Consider the following 22,515-nt stretch of genomic DNA (forward strand, 5'->3'; position numbering starts at 1 on the left):
TGTCAGTCAGACCACATAAAGCCTCCCTAATGTTCCTGATGTATTGCAAGTCTTTACCATAGCTTTTCATGTCAGACATTATCATTTATTATCACTATTATCAGACACACTATCACTTTACAGATATATTTAAAGGCTATTATAGTCTTGAATGAGAGCAGCATACATGGCTCACCCCTATCTTAATAACATGCCTAAGGCTGTTTGTAATAGTTTGTAACACGCTCTGTCAAGTTCATAAACAGGTGTTGTGTGCAGGTTAAGTTATAAACAGAAAAGACTTTCCCTTGTGATAAATACACCCTTGAAGTGATTTCGCTTTATTAGCCTTTATTTGTAAAGCGTCTACAAACATTTTATACTTTTTATTTTTGAATGCTTTGCAAAGCCTCACATATAGTGGTTTTCTAACTTGTGAAGACATACTGTATCTAATTAAAGTACAATTACTAAGGGTGCGTGTACATACCTGCACCTCACTTCATAATGTCAAAATTCTTGTTATATTATTATGTAGCTGATTTGCATAAGAGCTTGACTTGAAATGAGCCCTCTCATAATCCTCATGACCCAATTTACTCTGATATACTGTAATCACATACATTTACATCACTGCAGATGTTGTCGGCTGCCAAATAATGTCAACACAGTCCATCAAACTAGTGTGAAATGTCACCTCGCGATAAATTATTCAAGCACAGATTTCATTAAAATTGTAGCCAAGCTGTCAGGCAGTTTGTAATAGGGAGGCTTCATTTGGACTTTCATTGAAACTTGTTACTTGTTTTTGATCATGGGGCCTTTATTCTTTCTCTGTGGTCCTGATTGCAGAGAGTCCTGCAGTGGTTGTATATGCATGTGTGCATATGTACAGTATATACACCTACCAAGCACTTTATTATGATCACCTGTGCAATTTAATGCAATTCAATACAACAGCTCTTCTATAAATTCTACTTTTACAGAGCTTATACATTGTCAGGTTTTTTTTGACATTGTCAGAAAGGTGATAATTCTACTTTATGTTTATTATTGAGGTCATAGTGGGTGGTGGCGGTGGTGGTGTGCTAGAGTGCATTATACTGAAAAGTACTCCTAATATTTTGCCCCTGTCATGTATGTTAATGGGATGGACAAAATATTAGGAACACCATTCAAGATAATGCACTCCAGTACACAACAAATAAAGTGCTTGGTGAGTATGCATGCATACTGTATGTGAATGTGATCATGTGGGCATGTATGTAAAGTGCACCTGTGGAAGGATCAGTATGAGGGAAAGTACCGCAGAGCTTACACAGATGACAGCCTGAAAATGTCACCAGTAGCACCTGTTGAGTATGGCTTTTTCTTCAATTCTGGGCAGTTTGTCAGGATGAATATGGATGAAAATGTGTGTTTTATAACATAAAAGTAAAATCTTACAATTACTTTTTAATTTACGATCTAAATTCGAGGAGTATATGCGTCATGTGCTGCAGTTTCAGCAGCCTGTACCAACTCAACCTTGCACACTATATTCTTTATTTATTTATATTTTTTAAAGCTTAATTTTAAATTCTTCTGAAGTTTAAATACCTTCTTGCATTTATGCTACCTTGTCACCAAAGCCCTGGGAAAGGCAATTTCATGTCATCAAATATAGCATTTGAACTGAAAAGTATAAATATAACTGTGGTGAGACGATAAAGGTATTATGTTATTGACCGCCGCATGATAACTAAACAAGTGAGGTTTACTCCAGTGTGTCACAGCACTACAAACACACATTTTATGGGATATATTATTTTATTTAGGTTTATTGTCAAGTATTCTCCTGTCAGAAGTGAAAAAGATTACTTTGTAAATAAAGCTGATAGCGAGGTTACAGTGTTTCAATAAAGGGCGAGTTGCTGCACTGATAAATTTGTCACATAAATTGGGCAATTACTTAAGGGAAAATTATTTAAACATATAGATGAACTGCCTTCCTACTCTCACTGCTGATGAATCACAGTGAATGTCTCTTTCTTCTTGGTTGAGTCTTATCCTTATCAATGCTTTTAAACCTTTCTCAAAACCTGAATTTGAGCATAAACTCAGCATGTCCTGCATTTGCTCTTTTACACTAGAGTGCTTCCACCTGCTGAAACCTCATTCTCTGCACTTTGACAGATTCTTGCGGAACTTGAAAAACCTGACTGACAGGCAGAGAAACACCCCAGGAAATTCTGAGCTGCTACACCTACCCTTGCTTTAGCGAGGTATAGAGGTATTAGGGGTGAGTCATCCTGAGTTAGTGGTTTTATGAGCACTTATGTCTTTGCAGGGAAAGAGATAGAGACAGATTGGCATTTTGAAAGAGTGAATGAGAGTTAGAGAAGGTTGGGAAGTGGGGAGAGAGAGCTGACAGAGCAAATTTGAAAGACAAAGGACAGAGAAGATGGAAAATTTAGGTGAGAGGCCATCAGCTTAATATTAATGAGAAACAGCCCACCTCCTGCTCTTATTCCAGGAACTTGCCTGATGTTAGTTAGCCACGATGACAGCAGTGATATTTTTCATTACAAAATCCCCAAATGCCAACAACACCACAGTTTCCATACTTTACTGTGAATAAAAGAGAACTTAGGTGGCTTCAGTTCCTTTTGATTTATGAAAGTGGTTTCTAGCATTATTTTTCTAAACTTTCAGCCTGCTGAAACCCAAATTCCCAAAGGCCATCATAATGTAAGTAGGTAATTACGTAAGCGGGGAATTTAATTCGGTATCCCTCCATGTACTGAGCTTGATACAGATGCTCTATTCATACAAATTCAATGATACTGACAGCTAATATTGCTTGGTATGCACTTAGTCACTCAATAACAAGAGGACTGGATTGAGAAGAGATACTTGCTTGTTGCTTGTGTAAGATACCTAACTGACATCTCTGAGCAAGGCTGAGAGGAATGTTTGAGCTGAGGACCTCTGTATGTGTATTTACAGTCCTGTATATGAATGTTAAGGCATGGAAAACACATTATCTGTGTGTTAATGTGGCATGTGTTTAGGAGGTGTGGACACACCTTCTGGGGCTACCCTAGTGAAACATTCGTTTGACCCACTTTCCACAACAAGAGAAGATTGAGGTTATGAGAGAAGGAGGGAAGAGGATAACATGAATATTATATTTTGGATTCTGGAGGAAGAGGTCCCCTACAGGCTTCTGTATGAATATTTCATAAAGCTGGCCTTTCCACATCTCCTCTGCATGTAATACAATGTGGATTTTGGAAATATCACGACAAGGTCAGCTCCAAACAGAAATACTATTTATTCAACAGCCAGGTACTTTGGTGTGCCGATGGTGGCATTTTGCTTGGTGATTGCATGGAGTATATACCCATATATATATATATATATATATATATATATATATATATATATATATATATAATAATGTTTGTGATATTGGTTTTGATTCTGATTCACAGGAAAGAAGGCAGGAACAGCTTCATTTTGTTACAAACACAGTGATAATAGTAATGTAAGGAAATAATTAGACTAACCTGGGGGTCAGCACCCTTGTCCTGAGTCCTGAGATGAGTCTGAGGAGACGTGAAAGGATTAGCAAGACTAGAAATAAGAAAAAAATACAATAAAATAAGTGATAAAATATTACTTCATTAGAGAGTCAAGATTCAAGATGTTTATTGTCACTCCGGTTACACAAGTACAATTGTGTGAAATACTTTGGCTGGCAGCCAAAGATCTTTAAAACTAGTCATATAAAACAATCTGAGAAGGAAACATCACACTTTTACACTTTTTCACAATTAAATTGCCCACAATTTACAGACATATACAACCTGTGAGAGGTGTTTATGAGTAAACCACTGAATTACACCCTCTGCTATTCCCTGTTATTACATCACATATTACCATCTTATCACATATGTTGCTGTGTATTAAGTTATCTGTCATAACTGGTCTCATTTGGGTAAATCTGTGTATTAGTCAAACTATCAACACTGCAATAGAGTTGAATCTGAACCACGTTTGCCGAAACTTGAACCTTCTTCTTTTTACAATTTAACCACAAGATGGCAGCATTACATCAAATATTATAACACTAGTGCTGAATGGTGCACTCAGCACATTGGTTACTGTATCAAGTTACATTTGTCAAACATGTTTGGTCCAAAGCACAACACACATCCTGTGCTATTCTGCATAATGGTGCCTGCAAAGATCTTCATACAACTATGAGAATAATGAGGGTGATGAAATCATGCTGCAGAGTTATTGTCCATCTGTTGGATTATCAAAGTGCTTCTCTACATTAACAATGAAGCTGCAGGACAGGATTTGTACACATGTATGGCTTGGTGGTTGGGGGTTTCTTTAAAACCATATTCTGTTGTAAATGCTCATGAATGCTCAGGAATAAGGAATACTCACATGGCTTTTGTGCATAAACCATACTGTAACTGAGCAGTTTGGGATTTGATTCATCAGTTTATTGCAGGGTGCTTACCTATCAAGAATGACATACAAAGAAAGGAATTGGATTGTGAATATTTTTTATCTTACGTTGCATCAGTACATGAAACATTTTTGCCTTTTATTTTCATTTTTACTGTGCCTTTGCACCAAACCTTCTGTGCTTAGTGGCCAGTTGATAGTATTACTGAACAAGCCTGTAGTTCACTAGGACTTTAGAGGAACCTGTAAATGAATTTGCATGTCGATATCATGCCTTTCACTTTTCACTGCTTTGCATGTATAAACTGTATATATATTGTGGTATACACAAAGTACCTTTTGAACTGAATGCTGCATCCACTGTGCTGTACCACTCTGCACCTGGAAAAATGCTAGTTTTAATCTAATCTAATCTAATCTAATCTAATCTAATCTAATCTAATCTAATCTAATCTAATCTAATCCGGCCTAAGATGGAGTGCAGCGTGTTTAAGTCTTATTATTTCAGTGCTGTTGTACCTTGGAAAAAACACGACAGGAGGAAAATTTCCTCATCTTTGAACTATTCAGAGCTGCCATCTTGTGACTGGTCCTAAAAACTACATTTGATCATTATCATAGTAGCTGATCCTGTCTGCAGAAAAACTGGTTTCTTATCATAAAACAGGAAAGCTATGCTATGAGTCATGAGCCTAAAGTGAACATATATGATCCTCTCACAGACATGAGAAGACACCTTTTTGACTTGAGACATCATCTTTCACTTTAAGTTTATTTAACAGGAAACAGATGTAGGTTACCATTCTATCTTTAATCAAGAGCATGATTTTTAAGTTACTAATATATATGTCTGAATTCATGCAGATATCAACTGCTTTAACAAAAATCACAAAAGGAAATAGAGTAAATTGAAATGCACTGTACATATCAATGTATCATGGGAAAATTAAAGGAAGGGAAGAAGTTGTTGTTAGCATGCAGGAAAAGCTTGAAAACAAGGAGAAGGGTTTGTGCATGAGCAAGAGTGTATCTGAGTGTAAACATACAGCTTTAAGCAACAAGCTGGTTATGTTTGAGTGTGAGAGCAGAGTTTTGAGGGGCAGCATTAAAAATGTTAATGTGAAATCATGAAATCGTGCTCTGAAGTTAATATACACACAGTCTACACTCAGACACATGCACACACACCACCATCCTAGAAACAACAAAGAAGGTCAAGGGTCAGTGCCCCAGTGTTCACACTGTGTCACTAACTTGTGAAGTAACCACCACCAAATGGCACGTTATATGTGCCTGAGCAGTTATGTAAACACATACAGTACTTACAAGGTAAACACAAGTCCTATGTATGTACAATTACTTGTAATGTGGAGAAGAAAAGTGCTATTATTAGTTATCTTTCCAGTTATTGTTGTCTGTAAACTTCACATAAATTTTTAACACTTAGATTTGAGAAGTGGCACAATTAATGCGACCAGTATAACTGGTAACTCCATTTTTGCCATCTAGGTGTCAACCTATCCTGTCTCCAGACTGCAGGGGGAGAAAAGTAGGTAAGTGTTTTGGCTGCTGACTCATAGCATTTATCATATCATGCTATTTGTATGCATGCATATTGTGTTATTTAACTACTAGATTTTCTATTTTCATTTGCTCAAATCCAGATGGATAAGAAAAGACAGCCTGAAACATGCTGCACATTGCATTACTTAATAAATATTGCATCAAAACAGGTGGTCCTGGACCCGATTAACCACCTGCTCTCACAAAATGGTTGTTTGTGAGCATGTTGATGTGCTTTTTTTTGCTCTCAACATGTCATCTTTTGGTGAAAAAATCAATTTAATCTGTCTGAGTGGAGAACCCACAACACTCATAGCCAAAAAAAGTAAATGCTACTGACATCACAAGCTGTTTTAAGTCCACAGAGGTTGGCCTCAATTGTTCATGTAGATGTCAGATATTAAGAGAAATTTAACCCTGATTGCCTTTTAACTAACGCTGTTGTAAACATTTGTTTACCCCATCAGTGGAGACAAGCACCACTAGTGCAGTAATGATCTAAACTTCATACTGATGACTTACTCAGCATGTATGAAGACAGTGCACACTCCATAACCTCACACCCAGGTGTGCCTTCCTCCTCTGCTCCAAGTTAAACTTGGCATGGGGGCGATCAAAATAAGATGTTTTTCTGAGACAAACAATAGAGAGCAGAGTGCATCCTTGTACGCAGCTCTGCCCACCATACCTCTCCTCCCCTTTCTCCCTCTGGACATCTGTCCTACCTATATCAGACAGTGACAGTTTTGTAAGGATATTCTCGCTTTCTGTGCTCCAGGGAACAAGTCAACACATCTTATGGTGATGCAGTTCCACTGAAGGCATGTCAAGGTATTGTGTCTTTTTACACAGTCTGTTAATTTTTAGTTTATGATGATATGGGAATGACTAGATAGGACAGATCGGTTCACATCATGGATGTCAAGCTTGTGGTTTATGTTTGGCAAGGCAAGGAGAGTAAAATCATGCTGGTTTGGCAGGTTGGATTTGAATCAGGTGGAGTGTGTTGGAGGCAACTGAGAAAACTACATGTCAGAATTGGCTAAACAAGAAAAGACCTGTGGGACTGCATAAGTGAAAATGTCAGGTTAGAGTTGATAGCTTAGCAGAATCAAAAGGAGCCTGTGACGTTATGTTCTGCAGAAATTAGGCTAGCACAAATTGATAATGTCCTAGCTTCAGTAAAGTGACTTTGGTGTCATATATTTTAGTATTAGACAGTGCATGTAATTTAAATACATGTGTGAAGCAACTCTGTAAACAAGTTAAAACAACATCAGACTCTCATGGTATAATTTTGGGGGTATAAGTTAGTGCTATACTTTCTTTGTATTACAGCAAACATATTTAAAAGTGCACTCAACTTAATGATCTTTCTTTTTGTTTGAGTTTGATGGGTTCTGGTTGTTTTTTTTATTCTGTTTTTTCCTTCAGCCGGAGGGAAGGATGGTTTCAGTCACACGGAAGAGCAGGAGCTGTGTGCTGCTTTATCTTTCACTCATCTCGTCAATCCTCGCCCCTCTGCCTCTCGCTATCTTTCCCGCATTCACCGTCTCTGTCTCGCCTGTTTTTTCATTGTCTGTCCTGAGAACAACAAAAGCCACGCCCCCTCCCGTTATTAACCCAAACATGTCAATCATTTCTGAAACTTTTACCACTCCTTCAATCTTAAAATCATCCACCCCCACCATCACCTCTACGTCACTCTTCAATCAAACATCCACCACAGACCTCCTCACAACCTCACCCACAGCTTCGACAAAATCTTTTTTCCTCCAGCTTGGTAAAAAATACTCACTGAGTTCTGGTCCAGTCCAGTGTTCCTTCATATCTGGCCTTCGAACCTTAAAATTTTTTTCCCCTAATATTCCCAAGTTGCTACCTCACCTCTGCAAATGTCTGACTACATCTTTCAAAACTATGGTGCCTCCTTTGCACAAAAAACTTCCATCACCTTGGTCCAAAATGTGTCTGTATCCAGCTTCTCTTTATCCTGCTAAACCTTACAAATTCACCAACACATCTCTTCTTCACAAAAAGTTATCATCTCCCTCTCAAACTGCTTCACCCTCTCCTCCTACAACATCTTTATCTCCTGCAGCATTCTTATCTTTAACCCCCAAAACATCACCACCTCCATTTGCCAAAGTTGCACACATCCCTATCCTGAAAAGCCTGCCATCGCCACCAGAATCTACAAGCTCTCACAAGCCACGATTACGTCCTCCACCTCCACCTCCACCTCTCCCCCACACCACAGGTCCACTGTTTGAGCACCAACCCTTCATTGTTAGTTGGAACATCCCTGATCTGGTTTGTAACAGGCACAACATCTCGCTGGACACCTCGCCCTTTAAAGGAGTGGCCACACCTGCTAAGGTAAGGTGAATTTGTTGGAGATAAACTGTTTTACTTACAATCAATTCTAGCTGCAAATCAAATGCTGTCAATGTTGTCTTCTTCCTGAAAGCCTCATGCTACACAAGTAGACTCACGTTGTGTTTCTGCTGTAGGTTCCAGGCCAGTTCCTGTCTCTGTTTTATACGGACCGACTAGGTCTTTACCCACATGTAGACCTCACCAGTAAGAAACAGTTAAATGGTGGCATCCCACAGAGAGGTAACCTGGAAGCCAGTCTGAACAAGGCCAGAGCAGATATTAACTACTACATCCCATCCAAGTGAGTATTTCAAAAATGTGATGGTGACATGTTGATTTTGATCCTCCTCTTCATTCTCCTATCCTTCCAGGACATCCCGTGGCTTAGCTGTGATAGATTGGGAGGAATGGCGCCCCCTATGGGACAGAAACTGGGGCACTAAGAGAGTATACCAAAATTTATCTGTGGCCCGTATTATGCAAACAAACCCCTTCCTCACACTGCGGCAGGCCACAGAAAAAGCCAAAAAACAGTTTCAGGTCAGAACGAACTGAAGATAGAAACTAATAATATAGCTCTGGGTGGTTAATGAATATTGATGATCCTGATCTTTTCTAGGTGGCAGCCAGGAATTTTATGTCAGGGATGCTGGCAGTGGGAAGAGCTATGAGACCCAACTATCTCTGGGGCTTCTACCTGTTTCCTAACTGCTACAACTATGGCTGGAAGAAGCCAGACTACACAGGCCACTGCTCCAAGGAGGTGAGGAGGCAGAATGATGAGCTGCTCTGGCTATGGAAGTCCAGCACTGCCCTCTTCCCATCTGTGTACCTGCAGGTTGGTTAGGATTGTAGAATAATACTTGCTCTTTTTAAACAAGGCCATTCCTCAGGCTGATTTCTTTTTTCTTGCGTCCTTGCACTGTTACAGTTATCTCTGGCAGACAATCTCAAAGCCGCTCTGATGGTGAGGAACCGAGTCCAGGAAGCTTTGAGGGTGTCTGCTTCGCCCAGACGAACTGGCACTGCACCCGTGTTTGTTTACACTCGACCTGTCTTCGTTGATCGAAACAAACGCTTCCTCAGCCAGGTAAATGAGAAGTGCTCACAGGTAAAGATATTTAAATGATGATTTGTTTAATACACCTCATACACCTCATTCTATGTATTTCGGACCCAGCCATGCTATGGAACAAAGTATTAATGTTACTACTCTCACCAACTTTACTAACTGAATAAACTCACCATCCAAAAACTCATTAGGAAGTGACCACACACTTGACTAGATTAGATTCATCTTAGGTTACTTCTTCATCCCAGCGGAGAGGTGTTTCCAGCCTGAGGTCCAGTTTTAAGAGGAGTTTGGTTTCTTGGTGTAACAACACCCTGCTCAGGACACAGTAAACCTCACCTGGCCGCATAATCTGTATCCTCTCTTCTCACCTTGTAGGATGTGTGTATTTTCTGCTAAAAAAGAGCAGTGTTAAAGTCTGTGCACTACACATGCATACATTAGCCTATTTTTGTTTGTCTCATTTTTGAACACCAGCGGCTGTTTCGGCATATGTGTGCAGAGGTATAAATTAACCTTTTTTATGTTCAGGGGGATCTGGTCAGCACCATCGGAGAGAGCGCAGCAGTGGGAGCATCTGGCGCTGTGCTGTGGGGGGCCAGCGCAGACTATGATGACCAGGTAACATCACACCACAGACCCCCGCTGTACTGCTGACAAACATGACAGAGCACTGATGGCAGGTAGTCAGACACAGACAAAGAGTTCAATTAGATGATATGTGAGTCTGCTAGTCTCTGTGACTGATTGACAAACCTACTGATGGATTGAGATGGTTGGTACTACAACAATATCCAAAGCAGGGAAGCCAAGATTATGACTTTCACTGCATGTCTTCTGAAAGAGTCTCCACCATGTAAATTCAAGTTAGTGAATGTTTCACTTTTTCATCATTCAGTGCATTAGGTTGTTATTTTATGTTTAAATGTTTGATGCTTCCACTTTTTCTAAACCTGCCTTGTCTGCTTTTACTTTAGTTAATGAACTTCTAAATTTACTTGATTGACACACGACAACTTGTAACAACAATGTACTTTTCATGCAATAGTTCGACATTTTGGGAAATACGTTTATTTGCTTTCTTGCCAAGAGGTAGACAAGAAGATTGATATTAATCTCATGTAGGCCTATGTCCATTATTTTCAGTTAGCTTAGCTCAGCATAAAGACTAGAAGCAGGGGGAAACGGCTAACTTGGTTCAGCTCAACACCTCTAAAGCTTGCTAATTAAAATTACAACACAGTGTTTTTTATGGATGAAAGAAAACGAGATATAACGTTTTGGACAGAGCCAGGCCAGCTGTCTCAACCTATTTTCAATCTTTATGCTAAGCTAAGCTAACCGTAAGAGTAGTATCATCTTTTCATCTAACTCTTTGCAAGAAAGCGAATAAGCACATTCCTTGAAATGTTGAACTATTCCTTTAATCATAAATAGGCATATCAACATATTTCAGGGCTGTTGAATTGTTGCAATGTTCTGTTTCAGATAATAAAGTATTATATACAGAGTAAAAATTTAGTTTTGAATACTTTTCCCTGAATTTTTGCTCATCCTTTTTCTTCTTCCATTCTCTTTACTCTTTTCTCAGACCTCTTGTAAAGCCCTCTCATCCTACCTCTCCTCCACTCTCAACCCTTACATCACCAACGTCACCGCAGCCGCTCAGCTCTGCAGCAACTTCCTGTGCCAGGGGAATGGACGCTGTGTCCGAAAAAACTACAACTCCAGTCACTACCTCCACCTAAACCCTGAGAATTTCAAAGTCTTGCATGTGCAGAACCGCTACCTTGTTCTAGGGAGACCTACTTTCACAGACCTGAAGACTTTCAGTAAGAGGTTTACCTGTCAATGCTACAAAGGACTGAACTGTACTCCCAGGACATACAGAGAGCTAGCCAAGGCCTTGATATTTAGTGTGCAACATGGGTTGCACACTAAATATCAAAAGGCTTACACTCTAAATAAGGCTGTGTTGGATGATACGCAACAGACCAGTATTAGTAAGGACAATGTTAAAAAGAACTTAAAAGTTTAGATTGTATAGTGTAACATCTTTTGTTTGTAAAATTTTTCCTTTTCTCTAACCGTGTTTGTGTTTCTTGTCAGAAGATTAAAAAGACTGTATATAAAGTGTTCATTATGACCGCTGACTAACCACTGATCATGAAGAGCAGAGCCTCCATCTCAGATCAAATCTAAACTAACACTGTGCCATATCAAGTAATTAGGTGTGACAATATTATCCCCTCTGGACATTTGCATATGATTTGACTGTTTATGTAAATAAATGAAAAGAGATGGAGCAACAGCATCGTTGTTTCCATGTTCAACTTGCTTCCCAAAGGAGAAAACAGGATGACCAAGTATTAAGTGAATGAAGAGTTCCAAAAATCACAGTTAAAAATGTGAAATTTCTTTTATTTACTTAATCTAATTAGTTTTAAGCAATTTTGCTATATTATTATTCTATTTTAAAAGGCAGAATATTATTGGCACATCATTAGATGAAAAGGTTGCTCACACCTGCATACCACTGGTGCACCCCACAGGTGTTTTCACTTAATATGCCTGATTAGAGGTCATCTCAGCACTGTGTGTACACACTGTGCTCGATTGGTCTTTTTCAGAGCAGTCATGATTACATGTCATAGTAGGAAATCGCAGATTTAACTAAAAACATTACAGTGACTCTGTCCTGCTCAAGCGTCCCAGTAAACCATGACAGTGTGACCGCATGCACAATACCAGGACCCTGTCAAAATGTCCTTTGTGACATTTCTATTAGCACATGGACATCACATAAATTACAGCATAAGTCATAACCAACTTCAACCTGAGTTGATAACACCTGTGAGGGCACTGGGCATTTAAGGATACATAAATAGATTTTTCTGGCCAATAAGAAGCAGAAAAACTCCACAACAAGCTGACAGATTCCTGCCTGAAATTTTAGCACCTTGTTAAGTTGTTATGGCTGACTTGTTAGGAAACAGTTGCCTACTTACACATCCAGGAGACATGGAGCAGCATTAGCATTGATTTAGAGTTGTGTTTCAGGCCACCTGAGGAATTTAAGTTTTATATTTATTTACTTATTGCTCTGTTTTCAACTCCTGAGAGAAATAACTTCCTCAAATAAGTCCTCTTAGCTTGCTAGATGTTTGACCAGCTAAAAGCTTACTTTGTTTTTTTGTTGTTTGGTATTGAGCAGGTGCTGTTTGAGTGTGTTTATTGGAGATGTTTTAGCTGAAATCCCCTGCCTTTTGCTGGAAACAGGTTTGAAAAGAGCAGGGACACAGACATAAAAATGCAACTATAAAACTCAATCAATGAGCTGAAGAAAAGCTAAAATGTGGTGTATCTAACACTGCAGAGTTGTGTGATAATTCTCTGTTTGTAGCTATGACCAGCCATTTTGACATTACATGTAATGTTAGTAGTTAATATTTGTTAATATAAAACACCGGCATACATAAATATGGACTGTCCAACCAAGCGGCAACCTTCGGGGCTGAAAAATGAAGCCAATGCGGAAGTACCAAAAACCTGCATTCTATCTACTGGCCAGCAGGGGGCGGCTCCACTGGCTGTAAAAAGAAGTCTAATTGTATGGAAGTCTATGAGAAAATGACCCTACTTCTCTCTTGATTTATTACCTCAGTAAACTGTTTCCTAATGAGTTTATGAAGTCAATCGCTAGTTTCAAGTCTTCTTCAATACGGCATGATGGTCATTTTGTAAATTATGGTCCCATTTAATTTAAATTTGATGATAAAGCAGGGCATGCTTTGGGGCGTGGCTACATTGTGATTGACAAGTCGCTACCACGGCGATAACATTACTTACGTAACGTAACCATTACGTATGGGCTTGGCTGCTGCTATTTCAGTGAGTTTTCAGTTCACTGAAGTTAACTGTAACATTGTTGTCGCCTAAAAACAGCCTGGCGTTTGGTTCTAATAAAAGACCCATCAGTGAGTCGGATGATCAGTTTTTCCGGTGAGTACATTTTGTTTTAACGGTTTTAGGCCTGTTTTTCGCTAGCGAAAATTAGCATTAGCATTAGCGTTATCACTGTTAACCATAGATTGTAAATGCACCGTGCTAACCACGCTAGCAGCTAGCGCTATGGTGAGCCCCACCCTCTCGTCCAAATATGGTCGCATCTGGCTCCAAAAATCAAACGTGGCGACGGCCAAATCCAAGATGGCGATGGTCAAATCGCAACACTCGAGGCTTCAAAACGGCAGTTCGCAAACCAATGGTGACGTCAAGGTGACTACGTCCATATTTTTTTCAGTCGATGTGTCCAACTTACAATGTCCATATTTCAGGTGCTGGAGTAGTGACTTAATGGCTAGTAGTGACGCTGATACACAGGAAAACATCTCACTTCCTGTTTTCATCTGTGTGAAACCATGTTTCCATGTTTGTACACAGCAGTCACGTACTTCTCTCGGTTTGAGGGTACTAATGAGTCTTTAAGGAGGAGTTAGTGTACGGTATTCCCATTGTGCTGCTGTCAGCAGATACTTGAGGTCATTGGTGTATTCTTTGTGTCCTCGGGGTGGGAAGTATGTGAGGTGTGTATGTGTTTGCTTGTGTCACAACGAGAAAGAGACTGATTTAAACTTCAGTTATTTTCAAATGATTGTCACTGCTATGACAGCATGAAATTAAACCCTGCATGAGAAGCCAACATTACTCATTGCAAGAAATATAGACAATTTCACTGCCATATGATACATATTTGTCTCAACCATGCAACTAACCCAACCACACACATACACAAACAAACACATGTTGCCTTGACAACTTTCCACACGTATAAACTGCAGCAGAAAGCACAGTGTAAATTTCCCTTACAAGTTCAGGACTAAGAAAAATCACCACTGGGCTTTTGGGTGAACTTTCTTGGTTCCTCCAAGAGTCTTGTTTAATTTGTGTGTTTTTATCACGGCTACATCTCAACAAGGAAGCAGTAACAAGAGATAAAAAGCAGCCTTTGTGTGTGTGTACCAGGAACTAGTCTGTGCTGTACTATAGAAACTAACCAACACTATCTGTCATATAATCTGTTGTTTGTGCATGTGGACTTGTGAGTTGGTTCATGCTGAGACTTGTATAATGCATAATATAAGATACATGTACAAACACAAATGTGCAAGAAACTGCTGCCTACAGTGTCAAGTCAGTGTTTTTTTTTTTACATTATGAGTAAGCCTGAAAATAGGCTACATACTTTTTTTATTATAGCCTATGATAGTTGATGTTTTAACAGAGCTAGTTTTATGAAGAGATCAAGTAATATTTTGTGCACACTTTTCTGAATAGTGTAAATACTGCTTATCAACACAACAGTAAAGACATGAAGGAAAGGTAGTCGTGTCACAGGAATCTTTCAGATTTAATGGAAGTTGTAAGTCGTACAGTACATGCCATTGCAAGTCAGTCACTTTTTTTTCGTCTTTTATTTCAACCAACCTTTCATACTTTGTAAAAAGCAGTTTGGTCTTTTTTTTCAAACTGGTGAATAACACATCAGCACAGTATGTAAATGTTTGATTAAAATACAGTTATTCTACTTCAGTTCACTCCAGCAGTTGTGGTTCAGAAAATGAAAATGCTGAAAAACCCTGTTATAGCTGCCAAGTCGAAAGCGAAACACACCAGACACAGGCAGGACTGTTCACTTTCAGTTCTAGCTGTATCACTTCTGATATAATTTCACATGGTTTTGAAATAAACATTGACAACTATGTTTGTTGATAAAGCAATTCACAAGATGTGCCAATTATCTTTCTAAATATGTATAGACAAAATGAATTTTGATTTCTTGATAAACTGCTGCCCACAGACATAAAAGGAAATAGATTCTCACATGTTAAGAAAAATATTCTAATATATTTAAATTATGTGTGTGTTTTTCAGTGTCACTTCCACAACATACAAGGGCAGATAAACATTACTTTGTCCTGCACTGAAGGTACCAGTAATTATTGAATCCTTAGAGCCAATTCTATGTTGTAACAGGATCACAAGCTTATCTAAAGATCTGTAAAATGCTATTCATACCTACAGTAATTTAATTCAAACCATCTTATTTTAGAGGTGTGATTAAAACTAAATATATTATTATCAATTATCAAGAAATTAATAAAGGGCAGCTTCATGAATGACAACTGATTCCAGCACCAAGTTAAAATGCTACTGTGGGAGTGAAACCTCCACCAGTTCATCAGCTACTTGCTTTAAAAAACAAACTCAAAATGATGGCTGGTGACCTAACAAAGTGACTGGTAGAGTAGGACGGTTTTGCCAGGATTTACAACCATTTGAATAGTCACAGTGCAAGGTACTTAGATTGGTGTTTTCATAAGGCATAAGGCCATCGTCAAGCCAATTTGAGAGTCAGGACAGCACAGTACACACAGCTGGAGTTTTATTGGGTATATTTAACTAAAGGCTTTAATTTGACTCATGGATTCAAATCAATTATGTTGTCTTTGAGGCTGAATGGCCTATAAGCTTTTCTCTGTTTCTGCAGCAGCTCTAAGGATGCTTGATGCTTTTAAAAAAATGTGAACATCAGTTTTGAGATCAACTTTCTACTTTAGAAATGTGACTTCACTAGACTTGCTGCATGGAGCTATAACAAATTCTCATAAAGTACAGTAAAAGTATTGCAAAACAGGGGTGTGGCAAATGTGTGACTATCATTATTTTACGGCAGGACCAGATGCATTTCTTACAGTGAATAACATAGAAAGCACAATGCACCTGATTTAAACATTATTTGTCCCTTTAGTATATACTTAAGCATAAACCTGCACAAAAAATCATTTGATGGTGAAACCCTTCTTGTCAGTCATATAAATGTGTAACTTTTAACTGCTTTGGTTATAAATTAAGCTTAATTATTTTATTCCTGTTTTGAATTTGTATTGATGTTGGTTATTTCATTTTATCTTTTCAGTGGAGATAAAAAAAAACCCCAAATCATTTAGGATTCAAACTCATCTTTTTCTCATTGCTGATTATTGAAAGAATTCAGTCTCATTGATTAAAAGCCTGTCATTGGGGCTCAAGGTTAAAATGTTTTATAGTAATATCTAACAAAAGAGTGCTGTGCTTCAAATATGTGTTGTTGGGCTGTGACTCCCACAACTGTAGCACTTACAGATAAAAATAGGAGCCCCTAGGACACTGAGCCTTGTTTTGCTTGAGTTAACTCAGTTTTCGCAGGAAGGCACTCCAGCAAAGTAACATTTGGTTCATGAAAGATTCACAGTAAAATCTCACTTGGCTCCGTTTATCCGCACAGCTACAGGTTTTCTCTTGCTACATATTCACTGGGATTATCTCTAACTCTAATAGTTGCCATGCATTATTCAGGGTCGTATTCACAATCTGGGTGAAAATGGGGGAGTTTGTTTCAAAATGTAACATTAACAGTTTAAAAAATCATCTTAAAAACTGGTTGCTTGCATTTTTGTTGTCATTATGTCTTCTTTTTTCTTGAAAATACTGACTTTTAGGGCAGCAATGCGTGTATTTTGGTGAACCAAACCTAAACCATGACTGTTTTGAAACAAAACCTTCCAGATGTTTTTATTTTATTTATACATATTTTTTTGCTGTTTTGTCTGTTTAGCATGCAGATATGAGCTACATTTAAAGCATGCTAATGAATAAGTGAATGACACAATCGATCCAACCAGAACTAGTAACGTATAAGGTGGCAAGCCTGCCACTGCAGTCATTAGAAAACTCAATATTTTCCAAAGTTGTGAGGACTTGTAAAACTGGTTAATATTACAACTATATTTTACATCAGATAGATAAAAATGGCAGTACGTATAATGAATTTAAATGAGTTGGGTAAACAATCATGGTCCTTAGTTGTGTTTTACCTTCATTACTGGGCCCAGAAATATTGACATTGCAGGAAAATGTCAAATCTGCATAATAGGGAGGAGTGTCCAGATTCCTGTATGCAACATATCAACATCTGTTGTCATGGCAACATATCGCCTTCCTCCTGTCAGAACCAAAGTAGTTAATACTTCGATATGTGCATAAACAAATGCTAAACTTGAGCTGGCACAGGTAAAACACATCCTCAGACATGTTTATACCATGATTATAGTTGAAAGGCCAAATATGGTCCCATTTTATATCATTACCTCTAAAACTTCTTGACAAACATTAAATTTTAAGTCTTTTATCACTTTGAAAAAGACATCCACTCCCTAAATTTGAACAAAAGTGAAGCCTGCATGTTCCTCGGGGGCCGGACCTTTCCTAAAAAGTATTAAAAATAACCTAAAAAAAGAATTAAAGTATTTTTTTCTTAGACTCCACTTGTCCATTGACCTCTCCATTCTCCCCACTCCAATCAGTTACATCTTTGGTGCACTTGATCCTCAGCAGGACATTAGACAGCACGTCCTGATACAGACTCAGACAGACCCAGCCTGGCAGGTAAAGGAGGGTGATTAGTCCCATGAAGTTGTGAGGATAGTGGGAGTAATCCCAGGAGCAGGCGTCAAACTGCCTCAGGACCAGACCCCAGGAGAATTCCCAGGTGTAGATAAAGCAGATGTAGATGGGGAGCCGCCGCCAAGTCCCCCAGCCTCTGCTGAAGTGCAGGTGAAGGTAGAGCTTTTCCACCACGAAGCTGCAGCTTCCGTACATCAGGAAAGACCACAGTGACGTGTGACCGCTGAGGGTCCTGTCCGATTTTTCCACCAGGTTGAATATGGAGGTGAAAACCACCTCGTCCAGAAAGCCATGCATCCCGAAAAACAGGAACCGCACAAAGCCGGGGAGGCTGTGAGGAGGCCCCCGCACAGGTGCGCTCTCCTCCGGGCCGGGCTTGCTCTGGAGGTCGGGAGGGCAGGAGGTGTTATACTGCAGCCTGGACAGCCCTCTGTGAAACACATGGGCGAAATACAGAGCCAGGATGTAATGCACTGCCAGCTGCGTCCCAGATATCACCCTCACCTGCTCGGTCAAAGTGTTGATGTTCCCGATCAGGATCTGCAGCCCGATGTAGACAGACGGATAGAAAACAAGATGAAACACCACAGGCCGACCTCGAAAACACCTCTTCTGTGAGTAGATCTTCTCCAGCGCGAAGTGGGTCAGTGAATGCATGATGCAAAGATACGGAGAGGAAAACCCCACCAGTTTGGGGTCCCGATCATTTAAAACCCCTTGCACCGATGAGAGCAAGACATCCAAAGTCACGCCGTGCATCCCGTAGAAGTAAAGCCGCATCCATCGCGGCAGCTCCCGCAGCGACTCCGCCGCGTCCTCGCTCTCTCTGCACGGTTCTGGTTGCCGGGGCATTCGCGCCGTTTGGAGGCCACCGGCGCAGTCTCCTGAACTGTTGCGAGGACCGTCTCGCAACCGGCCAGCCATAATCATTCACTGTGTCCGGAGAGACTGACTTGTCCTCCTCCTGCACAAACACATTGTTCTCTGTTATGTTCCGCTGCGGCTGCAACGATCTCCTGAAACTGTAGAGTGGCTGCTGCTTTCAAGTGGCCCCTGGAAAAATCCGATTTTGTTTATACAGTCCATGGTGCGTTTATGTGTTCAGTAGAGGTTTCTTGTAAACAAAAAAAGTTCTCTTGAACATTCAGTGTTTCTTCTTGTGTGTATCTTTAAGATCTAACAAATGTTTTGAGGGCATTTCCTTCCTTAAAGGCCAATTTTAAAAAGCATTTAAGTAGTGCATTATTTACATCCATGTCCACTTCCTAGCAGTCATCTTCTTCCCTGCCTTTGTGGGCACTATGTTTATTGGCCCGGTATCTTCACCAACTGTTCACCAGAGGAATAGTGTGAAACCAATGGCATGATGTGACTCACATGTACGGCCTTGTGCACAATACAAACAAAATGAGGAACCACTAAAAACATTACTCCATAGTGCTGTTAGTGGTCAACAACCCTACAAGGTACCTTTAAAATTAAATAGATAAACGCTAATGTTTGTGGTTTTATTTTCAACCCAAGAACTTAATAGTAGAATAAAAATTGGTGCAGGCAGCTTTACTTGATGTTTTGATATAAATGAGTCAAAATGAAAGCTCAACATTTAACAAATAGCCTAACTGATACAATTCAGCTTCCTCTTATATCCTCTCAACGACTTGGATGTGATAAAAAGAGGATTTACAAACCATAATTACGTTGCTGCTGATAGAAATTGTAAAATGCGGCATTATTTATTTATATTAGGTTATATGCAATAGTGCAGATGACTGTCATGCAGTAATTTGCTCAGACTAGCCCAAATAGCAGGTCTGCATTCAGGGGATATATCTGCCTTTAAATCTTTAAGTACAAACGAAAACATTGCAAGCCTGATACAGTTCAACCTATCGAAAGGGGTGACGAACAGGCTTTTTTTTGTAGGCTTCATGCAGACGGTGCTTTGCATCATAATTACAAGATTTACAAATTTCCAACAGTATATGAAGGCAGCATAAGAAAGAGGAAGCGGTGTGCTGCAGCTGTGTAGCTGTGGTGGAGACGTTTTTTGGCCCTGACGTGGTTATTAATCACGTCTCCCTGCGACGTTCTCACGCAGTTTAATTACAACTCATTAATGATAATTACAGCAGATTATTCTGTTATGATAGACCCAGATTGGACTACAGTAGAGGTAGTAAAATGTTATGGACGACTCTACTTTCTCTACTTACTTTAATTCATGTCAAATTAACACCTTAGGCTGTGTGACTAAAGAAGGAAGATAGATAGATAGATAGATCTCATACCATACATTTTATGTTAAAGTTTAATTAAAGTGAAGGAGAATGCACTCTTTTGATGCATGCTGAATGAAGGGGATGCAGAGCAGTCATGATATCTCTGACTGCTTCCTCTTGTGGTTCACCACTTTGCAGATGTTTAATTTTCATAGCAGACATAATATATTTAAGCATATTTCATTTGTCTGCTGTAAATCTCAACCATTGACCATGACTTCAGTGAGATATTGAGGGTATTTATCAGCCACCAGCAGAACAATATGCATTATAATTGAGTACAATACAGTAATTTGATTCCAAATGATAACATCTGCTCTAGAAGAATAAAACCAAATCTACTATTCTGATGAAGATTAAGAAAACATATAGGGACATTTAATGGACTATAATTACAAGTATTGGATATCCTCAGTAGAGATAACAATATGGAGCAAGAGCGCAAATAAAAAGTGCAAACAACAGGCAGGAGAGTATGCATGTACATTTACGCTCTGTGACACGACCTTGTGCAAGAACTTAACATGCATATAAAGGTGCGGTGTCTTGCATGATAAATGTGTATGCATGAGCCATCAAAACGTCCTATCATTTCACATTAAACAGACATTAATCCTAACTCTTATGCATTGTACAGTCTGCAGTCATACACAGTGTGCTTTCAGATAAGAGAAAACTTGCAGTACACCTACATTACCACAGAGAAGCACTGCTGAGTGCGTGACTAAGAGATACTGTAGATAAAGCTCATTTTCACCAAGGGGAACTAAGTGCATTTTATTTACAGGCTATGAAGCAAGTCCAGACAGTGTGAGCAGGATGGTGCAGTGGTCTTGTAATCAAGCAAAGTTTCGTATGAAAGCATACTGTATCTCTGTAGGTTGCAGTTTTGTGTGCCTAAACTGTGCCGCCTTCTGTGCTTTTGTTCCTGCCCGTGTCCTGTTTATGCCTGTGTGTGTGTGTGTGTGTGTGTTTATGTTTGTTAGTATGAATGCATGAGCGTGGGTGTGTGTTTGCGTGCGTGCACTCAGAGCAAATACAGATATCAGTGGTCTCTCTGGGCCAGAGAGATAACAGTGTGATTCAGCATGGTTTAAAACCTACAGAGTCACTTTAGCACAGAATGAACTCCTGCCTGCAGTGACCCAAAACCAGCACAGCTGATACAGAGATGGAAAAGCATGACACGTTTTCAAATAGCTCGGGTCAAATACAGAATTATGACCTACTCTGTCACACATACACATCTCTACCTCTCCTATAGCTTCTCTACCTCCACTAAGCGCACAGGTAATAGCGGCCATTTTTCTTCATGTGTAGCATGTAAACAGTATACCCTTTAAACATCAATAATTCATTGCCTCGTTTGTTTTGAGACATAATGCAATTACTTTAAACAAATGATATTATCACAGATTTAGGCAGAGTACACATGTCTAAATCTCCCTTAATATTGAATAATAGAGCTTATTTTCAGAAGTAAAAAAAAAGAAAAAGTGAGCATTTCTGGCTGCAATGCAGTGTTTGAAATTCATGTGAATTCATTCACTAGGTTTTAGTTCCCCCAATTGGTTGTGCTTTAAAGGAGACATATCATGCTTCCTCTGATTTTCTGTTATTTTTGTACTGTTATGATGTTGGATGTCTATGTTGAACATGGTCAAAGTTCCACAACTTGAGGCGAACGTATGTAAAAATGCTTTCTGAAACTCAAAAGCACAGGGCTTCAGCCTGCTCTGAACACTTCGTCAGATTGTTCGCACATGCCCACAGACGACTGTCCATTGGTAGCCTTTGTTGCTAAGGTTGTTCCGTGGGATGTTGGCGTTGTTCACTCACATATTCCGGATCAGATTCAGGCTTGAACATGTATGGATGTTTTTGAGAAGTTTCCATGTCATTGGGAGGGGGGCATTAAAGAGACAGGAGCTAACACGTCCTGTTTCAGACAGAGGCTGAACTCAGGAGCTGTGTAAAGATAAACAAGGAGATTTTTGAACTGTAAATCATGCAAAGATATTCCAGAAGAGCCTCAGAATATAAATATACTGTAGATCTGGAAATGTGCATGATACGTCCCCCCGAATGTGTGTTTACTTTTAGGATCTGGTTTTAATTATGGCATAGACATACATAAAAAGGATGAGAATAGATTGTGGACAAAAAGGAACTTTTGCATTAATCTGCTGTGATTATTACAACAGTGAATCTTAGGCTACTGTTATGGCACTCGCAAAATGCAGTTCAGTAATGTTGCCTTAAGTACGA

General features: G+C 39.3%; 2 protein-coding genes and 1 long non-coding RNA gene across 4 annotated transcripts in view; 2 read left to right on the forward strand and 1 right to left on the reverse strand.

Annotated features, from left to right (window-relative positions):
• The first annotated feature begins 6,333 nt into the window (after positions 1-6,333).
• Positions 6,334-11,701, forward strand: LOC122975645 (hyaluronidase PH-20-like). The gene is made up of 8 exons (XM_044344172.1): positions 6,334-6,840; positions 7,444-8,388; positions 8,523-8,689; positions 8,760-8,928; positions 9,008-9,226; positions 9,320-9,478; positions 9,992-10,081; positions 11,052-11,701. The coding sequence occupies exons 2-8, from the start codon at positions 7,456-7,458 to the stop codon at positions 11,496-11,498; spliced, it is 2,184 nt and encodes a 727-aa protein (XP_044200107.1). The 5' UTR covers positions 6,334-6,840; positions 7,444-7,455; the 3' UTR covers positions 11,499-11,701.
• Positions 11,702-13,310: 1,609 nt separating this feature from the next.
• Positions 13,311-22,515, forward strand: part of LOC122974844 — a 68,981-nt gene continuing 59,776 nt past the window's right edge. For both annotated transcript variants that reach the window (XR_006400450.1, XR_006400449.1), the window contains exon 1: positions 13,311-13,462. This is a non-coding gene — a long non-coding RNA (uncharacterized LOC122974844). The remainder of the gene's footprint in view (positions 13,463-22,515) is intronic.
• On the reverse strand, positions 14,847-19,433 carry LOC122974843 (transmembrane protein 229A). The gene has a single exon (XM_044342852.1). The coding sequence runs from the start codon at positions 18,893-18,895 to the stop codon at positions 17,801-17,803; it is 1,095 nt and encodes a 364-aa protein (XP_044198787.1). The 5' UTR covers positions 18,896-19,433; the 3' UTR covers positions 14,847-17,800.

This window comes from Thunnus albacares, chromosome 23 (assembly GCF_914725855.1).
Source record: "Thunnus albacares chromosome 23, fThuAlb1.1, whole genome shotgun sequence".
Classification (NCBI taxonomy): Eukaryota; Metazoa; Chordata; class Actinopteri; order Scombriformes; family Scombridae; genus Thunnus; species Thunnus albacares.

What these genes read in the sequence shown, in the direction of transcription:
- LOC122974843 (XM_044342852.1), bottom strand. Translation starts at nt 18,895, where the DNA reads ATGATTATGGCTGGCCGGTTGCGAGACGGTCCTCGCAACAGTTCAGGA.
- LOC122975645 (XM_044344172.1), top strand. Translation starts at nt 7,456, where the DNA reads ATGGTTTCAGTCACACGGAAGAGCAGGAGCTGTGTGCTGCTTTATCTT. An exon ending in AAGCCAAAAAACAGTTTCAG is followed by an intron (nt 8,929 to 9,007) that starts GTCAGAACGAAC and finishes GATCTTTTCTAG; the next exon opens with GTGGCAGCCAGGAATTTTAT. An exon ending in ACAAACGCTTCCTCAGCCAG is followed by an intron (nt 9,479 to 9,991) that starts GTAAATGAGAAG and finishes TTTTATGTTCAG; the next exon opens with GGGGATCTGGTCAGCACCAT.